This window comes from Marmota monax, unplaced genomic scaffold, assembly GCF_021218885.2.
Source record: "Marmota monax isolate L192 unplaced genomic scaffold, Marmota_monax_Labrador192_F-V1.1 WCK01_AAM20220418_F8-fsc00064, whole genome shotgun sequence".
Taxonomy (NCBI): Eukaryota; Metazoa; Chordata; class Mammalia; order Rodentia; family Sciuridae; genus Marmota; species Marmota monax.
The window spans coordinates 1927932-1941062 of record NW_026694542.1 but is presented as its reverse complement, the minus strand read 5'-3'; the positions used below and the strand labels follow the sequence as shown (position 1 = coordinate 1941062).

The 13131-nt window shown below is 37.4% G+C and overlaps 1 protein-coding gene across 2 annotated transcripts in view; it reads left to right on the top strand.

Moving 5' to 3' along the window:
• The window catches only part of Ankfn1 (ankyrin repeat and fibronectin type III domain containing 1), a 347331-nt gene that overhangs the window by 207239 nt on the left and 126961 nt on the right, over positions 1–13131 (top strand). For both annotated transcript variants that reach the window (XM_046420653.2, XM_058571493.1), the window contains one exon: positions 695–905. In XM_046420653.2, the coding sequence (XP_046276609.1) occupies positions 695–905 (211 nt within the window). The remainder of the gene's footprint in view (positions 1–694; positions 906–13131) is intronic.

Here is a 13131-nt window from a genome sequence, read left to right as displayed (position 1 = left end):
ACATGTGCTAACATTATCTATGCCAGCATTCCCCAACCTGTGTTCTATAGCACACTATTCCAGGTGTAGGTAGAGCTAAATACAATAAAACACATGTAAAAATAATTGACATCAGATATCCTACAGTCAATAATTGAGTGACTTAGTTTAACCTAATGTTTACCATATTTATTTGACTATATGCTACTTTCTTCACAAGAACATCTTTTAATGACCTATCAAACATTATTCTTTCCACAGAGAATTGGTTTAAGATGTTTATTTTGTGCTTACTTACAAACTAGCACTGCTATACAGTGCAGTATTTTCTCAGTTCATCTACTTATAATATCTGTTCAATGCCCATTGGAAAGTAAGCAAAGACCACAAGAATGGGATCCTAATTAGAATAACTTATACTCCATGTATGTATAATAATTTGTCAAAATACATTGTACTGTCATGTGTATCTAAAAAGCAAATAGAAAGAAAGGAAGGAAGGAAGGAAGGAAGGAAGGAAGGAAGGAAGGAAGGAAGACAGGCAGGTCCAATCCAGTGTTTACTTGGTAGACCTTAGGATTAATCTTGGTTATGCAACTATCTGTATATAAGTGGGCACATAGTCCCTGAAGCAATCTTTAAAGTTCAGTATAGCTATGCCACAAAGACACACTGGTCTAGCAAACTATACTAACCTGCTTTCACTCTTCTCCAGAATTTCCAGGGCAACGAAGCCATGTTTGAAGCAGTTGAGCAGCAAGACATTGATGCTGTGCAGCTCCTCCTGTACCAGTACACACCAGAAGAGCTAGACCTCAACACGCCTAACAGTGAGGGACTAACGCCCCTGGATATTGCCATCATGACAAACAATGTGCCCATTGCTAGGATTCTTCTGAGGACAGGAGCTAGAGAAAGTCCACACTGTAAGTAAGCCTGAGAATAGAATTGCCTACTAGTAGAGCTAGATCTCTGCTTTAAACTACTGAAATAACCATTGCTGATCTTCCAAGTAAGAATGGTTGCCTACTCAAAGGCTCTGAAACCCTTTACAAATTTTCTGGACTTTCAGGCAAAGAGCAATTGTGTTTTTCAGTCTAAGCATTTAATTGCATTTTAATTCAATATGATGAATGATATTGAAAAGGGATAAAAGAATTTTATCCCAAGCTTTCAAGTATGTAAGATACTTCCAAAGATGATGCAGAGTAGGAGACACACATATTTTAAAAAAATGAGTACGTATGTGTTTCTGTTTCTGTATCTACAGTTAATGTTGTGGCTTCATTCATTCATTCAACAAGCAATGAGTGCGGGGAACTGTTCTAGGTACTAAGAGTACAGTAGTAAAAGAGAAAAACTGTCTCCTCCTAATGGAGGAGACTTCCAAAAAGCATGTAAATAGATAAAATGTAAATTCAAAGAGTGATAAATTCCATGAAAAAAAAATTTAATATTTATTTTTTTAGTTCTCGGCGGACACAACATCTTTGTTTGTATGTGGGGCTGAGGATCGAACCCGGGCCACACGCGTGCCAGGCGAGCGCGCTACTGCTTGAGCCACATCCCCAGCCCATGAAAAAAATTTTAATGAGTGGCTAGAGATTGATGGGAGGAGACCATATTAAACTTTTTACACAAGGAAAGCTTTTCTGGTTTGATGATATTTTAGTTAAGTCCTAGATAATATAAAGAAACTATCCATGAAAAGATGTGGGGGTCAAATTCTGGGCATATTGTGTAGAAAATAGAAAGATGCTGAGCAGGCAGGGATGAGATCAATGTATTGCAAGAATAAGAAGGCCAAAGGAGCTAGCAAAGTATCAAATGGGAACATAGTGGCCAAGGAAGAAGTCACTAGGACCCGACTGAGCAGGTCCTTGAGACCATGCTAAAATGTTTCACACTGATGACTGAATGGGATAAGAAGGTGGTGGAGCAGTTTAGGCAGGTATATGCCATAGTCTGCTGTCCATGAAAAGATCACAGTGGTGCTAGAGTCAGTACAGTGGCAAGGATGCTGTGAATGGTAAGACCAGTTAAGAGGCTATTGTAACAGAGAGGTAGACAGACACTGGTTTCTTTGACTAATAGGATCATGATGTTGGCCAGTGGCAGAATTCTAAACACACACACATGATTTATTAAGATATTATATATGTATAATAATATTATGTTATAATAAGCACATACATATATATGCTTTATTAAGATATAATCCTCACATCATATAATTCATCTGTTTAATTTGATTATCTTTAGAATATGCACAGTCATGAAGACATCACCACAGTCAGTTTTAGAACTTCATCATTCCCAAAAGAAACCTCATGGCCTTTTGTGACTGGCTTCTTTCTGAATCTGCTTCCAAGTAGAATCTGTGATAGTAACTGCAGAGGCAGCTGCTCAGGGGCCAGTGGCAGACCCTGCCCAGAATTGTACAGGTAATACCATATAGCATCAGTCTGTGCCAGGCACTATTCTGAGTTCTTTACATGTATTGACTCCTTTAATCCTCAAAACAACATTTTGGGATAGATACTCACATTCTCTTTGGTGCAAACTCTCTGACCTAATGACCACAGTGGCTCTCTGCCACTGTTTTTTATGTTTCCTAAAAGAAAAAAAGTAAACACTTCAAACTGTTAGTTTCTTTAATACTGCTTCACTTATTTCCAAGTAGGGAGACCCAAAAGGCTGAAAGAGAAGTAAATGACTATATAATTTGAGAACACATCTCTACTCCTACATTTCATAAACCACTACTACCCAAAGACTGGATATGGAGGCAGATCCTTATATCAGAAAATTCTTTATTTGAAAAATGTTAAGCTTACCACATCCATGTCAGAGAGAGTGAGGATTTGGGTTCAATAGTATTTGGGCTCCTCAAAAGCACTCCATAGTCAAAGTGCTGCTCCTTTTCTGGTGAAACTAGAGGTTTTGGAGGGATGGCAAATTAGGATGGAATAAATCAAAAGGTCACTTTTGTTGCCTTCTGATTCATTTGGCAATAATGTCTGTCCTGGAGACTCAGTGAGAGAGGGATGGAGAGAGAATCAGAAGGTCTGACCATGGAGAAAGCAGACTTAGCCCCATTCTATAGGAACAAGGGGACTATTCATCCAGAAGTTGCCTCAGCCGTCCTGCACTGGGTTGGATGAAACATTAGTCCTACTTACCTGAGACACTGTGGCGAATTCTGCATTTTTCCCTGAGAACAGTAAGACTTCTAACCTCCCAAAGCCCCCATGTGCATAAATGAACCTCCATAACTGAACTTGAGGAATAACTATCTAGTTAAGCCAAAAGCAAAGTTGTTCAAAAGGTCCCTATTTTCTCTGGGAAGATAAGCACATTATCATTACAAAGTTGCAAAGGACAGAGAGTGAGAGATAAGCCCAGGCTTCAGCTATGAAATATGACACCTAAGTCACCAGGACCACCCAAGAAGTCAAAGAGATAATACCACACATAGACTGACACATGTGTAAAAAAAAAAATGGCAAAGGAATATTGATTGAGAGCCTATGAAGTCTGCATACACAGTATCTCTGGTGTTTACATTTACCCATCATTATGATATCTCAATTCAATTTTGAAGATAAGAAATCTGTGATTCTTGCAGGTTATGTGACTGAGCAAAGGTCACACATCTAGCAACAAACAGGGATGTCAGGGACTCAAGTCCCCATCTGTGGGATGTCAATACCTGGGATCCTACACAAACTCACTGACTTTCTAGGTAACCAGTATGGAGGGCAGTGGCTACTAGAAGCCCACATCTTTCCCTGTGTGATGTTCCCTAAAATCCTATGGTGCATTTCTTTGTTCTGTTCTGTAACTGAGGTGCCATTTGTGTTGGAGATTAACAGGATAGAAGAACACACTGTTTTGGGGAGTTTTGATACTTTCTTTTTAAAAAAATATTTATTTTTTAGTTGGACACAATATCTTTATTTATTTATTTTTATGTGGTGTTGAGAATCGAACCCAGGGCCTTGCATGTGCTAGGCGAGTGCTCTACCGCAGAGCCACAACCCCAGCCCAGTTTTGATACTTTCTATACCAAGTCCAAAAGAAATAGAATTGCTTCTGTTCATGAGTATGAGCTTGCCCAAGAGAAAAAACAGCCACAATGTTATAAGCAAACACCTGCTACAAGCCATTCCCAAGAAGTGGGAGAAACAGGATATAAGAAAAACAACAATGAGACCTTGAGTTCTTATACTGTTTTTACACACAGAAAAAAAAAATGCTTTTGTCTACATCTTCTTACCTGATCTCCGCAACTGGCTTGTGAGGTAGGAGTTGTTTTTCTAATTTTACCAGCAAAAAATAATAGAATAAAAAAAAGTTAAATAGTTTACCTAACATAAAGAAGCTAACAGGTGGTGGAGTCATGATTTGAACCCAGGTCATCTGTACCCAGTGCTTTGGTATTTGTAGAAAAGCTTTAGCAAATTCACTGTTATACAAGAGATGTTCAGTTCCTTTCTTCCCTGGTTCTCCATCTGCTCCTCTAATGACTATCAAATATTTCAAAACAGAGAAAATGGTTTCTAATATAGCTAATTTTATTTACTTACTTCCCCTATGCATTTCATTCTGAAAACTAGCCCTATACTCTTTTCACTATGCCAACCAAGGATCCTAACACAATTCAGAAGAAAGTCCTCTGTAAAAAGAATCACAATGACACAGTTTGGTTTAGGGATTTACTTCCAAAGCCACTGGTCAGACCTGCCTTTAGCCCCTAGATCACAGAGCTAGATGGAGGTATTCTTTACAAACATGGCTTTATACTCAACCAGGCACATTTCCTTACTCATAAGAAAAGCCCAAGAAGCTGCCATCCACAGCTGCATATTCCTCTGAGGTTATATATAGAACCCCAGCCCAATGGTTAGATGAATTTGCTATCTTTATCCAGTAACTGTCTTCAGTTCCTCCCACCTGCAAGCAAGTAACACAAAGTACAGCCATCCCTCATTATCCAGAGGATATGTTCCAAGACCCTTAGTGGATGCTTCGAACTACAGATAGCATCAACCCCTATACAAACTCTCTTTCCTATACACACATACCTATAATAAAGTTTAATGTATGAGTTAGGCACAGTAACAGATTAGCAACAACAATAACAAAATAAAACAATTATAAAATAAAGTAAAACAATTATAATGATAAAACATCATTACTATTGTATTTTGGGATAATTATTAAGTAAAATAAGGGTTACTAGAACAAAAGTACTGCAGTATCATGACAACTGATCTGATTACTAAGACCATTACAAAGTGACTAACAGGTGGGTAGTGTATACAGCATGGATACAATAGGCAAAGAGATGATTCTCATTCTGGTGGTATAGAGCAGGACAGTATGAGATTTTATCACACTACTCAGAACAACATGTAATTTAAAACTTATGAATTACTTCTGGAATTTTTCATTTGATATCTTTGGACTACACTTGGCCAAGGGTAACTGAAATTGTGGAAAGTGAAACCAGGAATGGGGAGCTGACTACTGTAATACTCATATCCACAGAAGCAAACATCAGCCATTATTGAAGTAGAATCCCAAGTACTACCCTGCAGACTGTGGTGCTGAGCCTAGGAAACAGGCACAGAATCTGAAAGAAGGGATCACAAGACACCTGCAGCTATGCCACTGAGGATTTCCCAGTCACTATGATTCATGATCAATTGAACAGCTGCTATTTGAGAAAATCAATATATCTCTGTATAAAAACCCCCAGTCACACACTCCTCCCTTTTTCTAACTAACTCATATTTTGCCCCTACCCTGCAATCACAGTTCAACAGTCTCCAGGCAGAATTGCTAAATTATCAATGAGGGCCTTGCCTTTCTGAGGCTGCCATTGGTTTGGCATCAGTAAGGTCTTAGAAACACTAAAGAAACTAGCTCCTCTGGGTGTCTACCATTTATGAATCTGGTCACTCATGTGTGTTTGATCTTATCCTTGGATCCTAGTACCTAGGACATAGTGGATTCTCAGAAAATCTCAGGTGAAACCTCAGTCTTTGTAGTAGCCCATCTTATTTTGCTGGGAATCACAGATACTGAGTTCTGTGTATGTATGTCCACACATGTGTGTGCAATTGACATACATACATATACACAGTGCATGGGGAAATGCCTGGAAGTCATCTAGTAATTTAGAATTGGAGGCACTCTTGCCTGCTGCTGGGGTATTCCAGTTACTGCTGGGGGTTTTCAATGAAGCCTGGTGTTTGCATTTTGACAGTGTTAACACAGACCTGTGAGAATAGCTAAGTACTCCTCCACCTTAGACCTGACCTTTCCCTTAGTGAGTTCTCTTGTCTCTCCAGACCCCCTTACCTCCCACTGCATGTCTCAGTGAGCTCTTCTCTCTCACCATCTCTCTTGATGCTGCCTGTGGAAACAGGAAGTGTCACCTAGAATTCCTTATGTTCAGTTACTTCATAAAATGTGACTGTAGAGCAGCTGTCATCCAGGGATGGTGTGGACACCAGCATTACAATCTTGGCAGGCTGGTCAGGATGCACCCCTCACTCCTGCAGTAGCTGGGGGCTTGTGTTAGTTCTGGGACTGGTTCAGGCCATGTCTAAAAGGTGTGACTATAAACTAATGAGGCTGGCTTTGTGTAAACAAACACAGCAGAAAGTCTAAAACCCAAGCGAATGTTATCCTTCAATATGGTCCTCCCGGGAGACCCCACACTCCATCCAACAATGCTGCCATTGCTCCAAACACTTTAGGAATTGTCCTCAGAGTCTGTTCATAAGAAAGTCAGACTCACTGCTTACACACCTGATTTTTGTTCCAAAACAGCATTGCCCAAAGTCATCACTCTTCATGTTCACCCGTCTGGGCCTCAGATGACGTTGAGAGGTTTCCTGAAACCAAATCCACCCTCAAAGGACAGAGATTGGTAACCATTGAGGACACGTAAAGAATGAGCCTTAAGCAGGTCTCAAGAATAAGTCCCAGATATTTTTATTGGCTTTATTAAAACTGGGATATAAACCTCACCCTGATTTACCAATCTGTTCCTCGAGCCACATCTCTTGTTGTATGCCACTCACCCACACCAACCACTTTTATGTTCCTTCAACATGGGTAAGCCATTCTATCACAGGGCCTTTGCACTAGCTGTCCCCTCTACCTTGAGGTTTTTAATCTTGACTATTACATGGTCAACTCCTTAACATTTATGTTTCAGCTCAAATATGGTATTTTCAAGATAGGTTTTTTCTGACCATCAAGTCCAACATCTGAATCACATCATTCTATTATAATTTTCTAGCATAGCACTCATCACTGTTTTCCCCAGTGTTTTTATTTGTTTATTTTCTGCCTTCCCTGCATTAGAATGTAAACTCCATCAAGAGTAGGGCCTGTCTGTCTCATTCATCATTTTATCCCCGGTCAACAGTGGGCAATATTTGTTTAATTGAACTGAGCAAATCCCAAGGCTACTATTCTCTTTAGGGATATGAATCCATTATTTCTTATTTCGGGATTACTTTACTAACTAATCCTCACATTTCCCTCCAGTGGCTGGCAACCACCATTCTATGCCCTATTGCCTTGAATTTAGCATTTTTAGATACTATATTACATGTGATCCTGTGGTATTTGTCTTTCTGTGTCTGGCTTAGTTCACTGCATAATGTCCTTCAGGTTCATTCATGTTGTTACAAATGGCAGGATTTCCTTTTTTTGATAGTTGTCTTTTCTTTCATCTGTCTTTAATTTTTTTATTATATATATATATATATATATATATATATATATATATATATATATACACACATACACACAACACAGAATATATTCTCCTTGTCAAAAATGAAGACATTACAGATGAAGTTAAAAGATGTCATTGAATGCCTAATCCACTTCTCCGTACATACACAGGTATACACTTAGGAACTAGTGTCCATCCCTAAACTCCCCCAACATAATTGCTGATATCAGTTTGGAAGGTATCCGGACTTTCCCCCATGAGTTTCAAAACACACACATACACCCCCCCCACCATCACCAACAACAACAGAAAAAAAATTGGGAGTGAAATTTTTAAATTTCATCTTTTGCAAGGTCTAAAAATTAAATTTCTGAACTCAGGGAGTTTGGGCTTCAAATTCCATATCTGATATTTGTAGCAATGAGAAAATTCCTTAAACTCCTGTGCCTCCATTCATTTATAAAATGAAGATGATAATTAATATGTCCATGTATATTAGTTTTATATTGTTGTGTAATGAATTATCCAAAAATGTAGGAGTTGAGGGTGACAAACATCTCCCTCACACAGTTTATGTGGGTCAGAAATGTGGAAATGGATTCAGCAGGTGGCTCTGGCTCAGGTAGCCCAGGGGATTGCTGTCATCACTAGGTCTGATGGAGCTGGAGGATCTACTTCCACACTTACACAGAGCAGCAACTGGCAAGGGGCCCACATTCCCCACTATATGGGTGTCTCCTTATGACTGTTGTATGGCATGGCAGTCAGCTTTCAACAGATCTAAGAAACAGAGATCTGAGAAAGAAAAAAGGAAGAGAGCAACCAAGGTGAGAGCAGTATCTTTTATAACCCAATCTCAGGAGTGGAATTCTATCATTTCAGTGGGTTTTGGATCACACAGACTTGCAGGAGTGAAACACATAAGGGTATAAACACCAGTAGATAGAGGTCACTGGGTACCCCTTTGGAGGCAGGCTCTCAGCAGAAGAGTGAAATTGAACCATGCACAAAGTCAATGCAAAATGTATTAAATACTGAAATGTAAAACCATAAACAATAAACTAGTAGAGGAAAACATAGTGGAAATACTGCATGATCTTGATCAGGACAATTAATTTGGCCCCAAAAGAGTAGGCAGCAAAATTAAAAATACAAAATGGGACTACATCAAACTAAAAGTTTCTGCATATCAAAGGAAACAATTAACAGTGAAGAGATATCATCAATGGAATGGGAGATATTTGCAAATTATACATCTAATAAGGGTTTAATATCCAAAATATATAAGAAACTCAATCAGCTCAATAGCAGAAAAAAAAATTAAATTTTTTTTAAAATGCAAATTAGAATCTCAATGAGATATCTCATACCTTGTCAGAATTGCTACCTTCAAAAAGACATAAATAAATAAATAAATAAATAAGCAAGCACTGCTGGAGATGTGAAGAAAAGGAAACCCTTGTACATTATTGACAGGGATATAAATCAGTGCAGCCATTGTGGAAAACTATACAAAGTTTCCTCAAAAAATTAAAAATAGTGCTAGAGATGTAGCTCAGTGGGAGAGTGTGTGTTTAGACCCTGGGTTTGATCCTTAGCATAATTAATTAATTAATTAATTAAATTAACATATGATCCAACAATCCCACTTCTGGGAATTTACCCAAAAGATTTTAAATCTGTTTGTCAAAGACATTTCTGCAGTCCCATGTTTATTACACTATTATTTACATTAGCTAAGTTATAGAACCAACCTAAGTGTCCATCAGAAACAAATTAAGAGATGAAAACATTGGCATATAAACATATATATACATATATACATGGAATACTAATCTGCCTCTACAAAGAAGGAAACTCTGTCATTTGTGACAATATTTATGTAACTGGCAAATTATTGTACTAAGTAAATAAACCAGAACAAAAAGACAAATACTGCTTTATCTCATTTATATGAGCAATATAAAATAATCAAACTCATCAAAACAGAGCAGAATAGTGGCTAGAGAAATTTAGGGTGAGGTGAGGAAAAAGGAGAAATGATGGTCAAAGAATATAAAATCTGTTAGAAGAATTATTTTTCAATCTATTGCATAGGGTGGTGAATATAGTTAACATTGCATTGTACATTTTTAAATTTCTAAATAGTACATTTCAGGGCTGGGGCTGGGGCTGGGGCTCAGTGGTGGAACGCTTGTCTCGCACGAGTGAGGCACTGGGTTCGATCCTCAGCACCAAGTAAAAATAAATAAGTAGATATATCCATTTACAATTTAAAAAATGTTTTTAAAAAAGATATAGTACATTTCAAATAATCTCATCAAAAAAAAAAAACAAGCATTTCAGACAATGGCTAAGTCAATTAGCTGGATTTAATCATTCCACATTGTATCATCACTTTGTATCCATCGATACAATTACAAATTGTTCGTTTACTATGAAATAAAATTAAAAAGAAACATGTCTACTCCAAATTGAAATTTGTTCTAAATATAAAATTTATACTGGCATTCAAAGGCTCAGTTCAAAAAAATATAAAGTACCTAAATAATAATTTTTACATTGATTACATGTTGAAATGACAACATTTTGGATATATTAACCAAAATACATTATTAAAGCTAATTTCACATATTTCTCTTTTTTTTCCCCTAAACATCACCAGGAAATTTTAAATGATAGGGTTCACACTATATGTCCATAGACTGTGCTGAAAATATTGGCAGAAGATATGGTTGTCATGTTTCATACTTAACCCCCACATGATACCATTGAGTAATCTGCTTTGGGTTTCCTAAACAATTCTCTTAAGTGTTTTTCCATGTCTGTTTTTGAGAAGATGTGTGCTTCCCTTTTGAGTTTGATGAGACCTGGGCAGGAAGTCCCCCTCTGTGTCATCAGTATCGCCTTCCTGAGGAATCACTAGTTACATCCTAATTTATCTAATAGGGACTTTGTGAATCCGTGTTCTGCTAGAAAGAAGAGGGGAATGGTATTTCAAAGCCCATGTCCAGGTGTATTGAGTTTTAGAAGAAAGCTCCATAGCAATGAAAATGAAACATTTACTCTCCGGATCTCTAAAACCTTCTTGGAACCATATTCTCTTGGGAAAACCCTAAAACAAGACAACAGGTTGAGACCTAAGTGAAGCCAAGGCTTTGAGTTCTGAACCTTATCAGGATAGATAAAATTGCTACTTAGATTTTGCATGTTTCTTCTATAAGGTTTTCTTAATTTAACATAATTTAATCATTAGTATACCTAATACTTTACTTCTTTTGATATTCCTACCTTAAACCAAGTCAGTTGTAAAGTTGTATTACGCTTATGATCAGCAAGGATAAATTTTATTAACTGCTCTTCTTGGCTGCCAAGGGGATACTGACTTACAGTACAGGTTTATGCTTAAGTGATCTTGTTTTTGCCTTTGAAATAACAGGGTTGAAATTGACACCACTTATGAGCATATATTATATTGCTAAGTAGTAGCAGAATAGAAAATTTTTATCTGAAGCAAGAGATTTTTAATGGAAAATACCAAACTGTTACCTAAAAAAGTATTCTGATTTATAATTACGTGTCTCTAAAAGTATAAACTCAATGTGTATAATAATAATAATGTAAACCTCCACTCAGAGCCTTCTATGTAAATATTATCATTAATTTATTGCATCTTATGAGATGGGTGCCATTATTATGCCAGTTTACAGATGAGATACTGAGGCTGAATATGGCAGAGTAACTGGTAGCATGATGTATTTGTTAGGCATAGTGCTTGATCTACAAAATGCCAAAGCCATTTTAAGAATTGTCTCCACTTTGAAAAGTAATAGGAAAATAGATTTCAGGATTTAAATTCAGAATTGGGTGACAGTAGGTGAGACTACTTTGATGAACATTGAGGTCCCCTCATGAAGAAGATCCGACAAGGCCAAGGGTGCCATGGGTTAGGCAACCTAAGGTTTAGCAAACCTAAAGTTGCTTGTAAGAATCCTTCTGTCACTGAGGTTAAATGATTATATTAGTGCTTCCCTTTTCTCATCAATAAAAGAGGAAAATGCTAATAATAATAATAGAAAAGCTGCTACTAAATTGCAAAATGGCATATCATTAATAATGTGCAAATGTGTCTATTTTTTCCATTTCTTCAAGCAAGCCAAGTAAATTGTTCCCTAAAATCCTCAATTAAAGATTAAAATTGGTTTATATTTTACCCTCATTATACTTTCAAGTTTTAAGCAATTATCAACCAGGCCCAAATTCACCAATTTCAGGGCAAGGGTATAATTAAGAAATAGTAAGTAGTTGGCAATCCATACATTAGATTCTGATGGTGAAGAAAACCCATTCAGTCCCTGATCATTATTTATCTCAGGATTTAAACAGTAACCGTAATTGTATTCTTTGAACACCAAGTTCCCAGCCCTCCTCCAACCCCTCCCGCAGTTAATTAGCTGGGTAGGTCTTATAACAAATACCCACTCAGAAGCATTGGGTGGTAGAAACGCTGTTGATAATTAAACACCACAATAGCAAGGAGCCTGTTTCAGGAGCTGCAGAGTGGTCTTGCCCGCCGGACTGCTCACCACACACCCACAGACCCTCTATTGTGCTGGCTATAGCTGCTCAGAGGGACAGTTGCTTGGCTGGACAGGGGACCAACTGCAATGAGAGAAAAGGCCAAACCCTGAAAAAAGTTTGAGAGTGCTGAGCTCAAAGGGAAATACCCAGTGGGTGGAAGTGAAAGGGAATGGATGGACCCTCCCCCGCAAAAAAATGAAAGTGAAAAACAATTATGAAATTATGGCAGGAAAAACAATTATAAAATAAACATAAGCTTTCTATTTTGTAAGTCCAACCAGCCAGCCAAAATGAGTTCATCTATTTCATGCCAAATAGTGACTGGAAAAATTATAATATAATAGGTCGGTTCATCTTCCATTTGGTTTAGAGAAAGTTCCCTGAGGTCTTTAAGATTTTTAAGAAAATTGTGGCTTAAGTCATCCCAACTTCCGTGATCTCAGTTTCTTCATGTTTAAAATAAGGAGATTGTAAAGCTTCCCATACTGGAATCAAAAAAACAGAAATGTGGTTCCCAAAACTATTTCCAAGGTGTCAAACAGCCTACCCTATCACACTATTATTCCAGATAAAATTACCACTCTAATATAATTATCATATTAATTTGCTTCTGCTTAAAATATATTAACTCAGTTGGGTTGATTATCTCATCTGAACAGATGCTTCTATTGGCAGTTAAAATAGGTCATTAATAATAGGGAGAAACATGATTACTTTGTAAGTCAGCTGGTTTGGTGGCAAAAAAAAAAAAAAGCTTTCAAAAGAGTGTTTTATTAAGCTATTAAAAAATCCATAGGGGGAAAAAATAA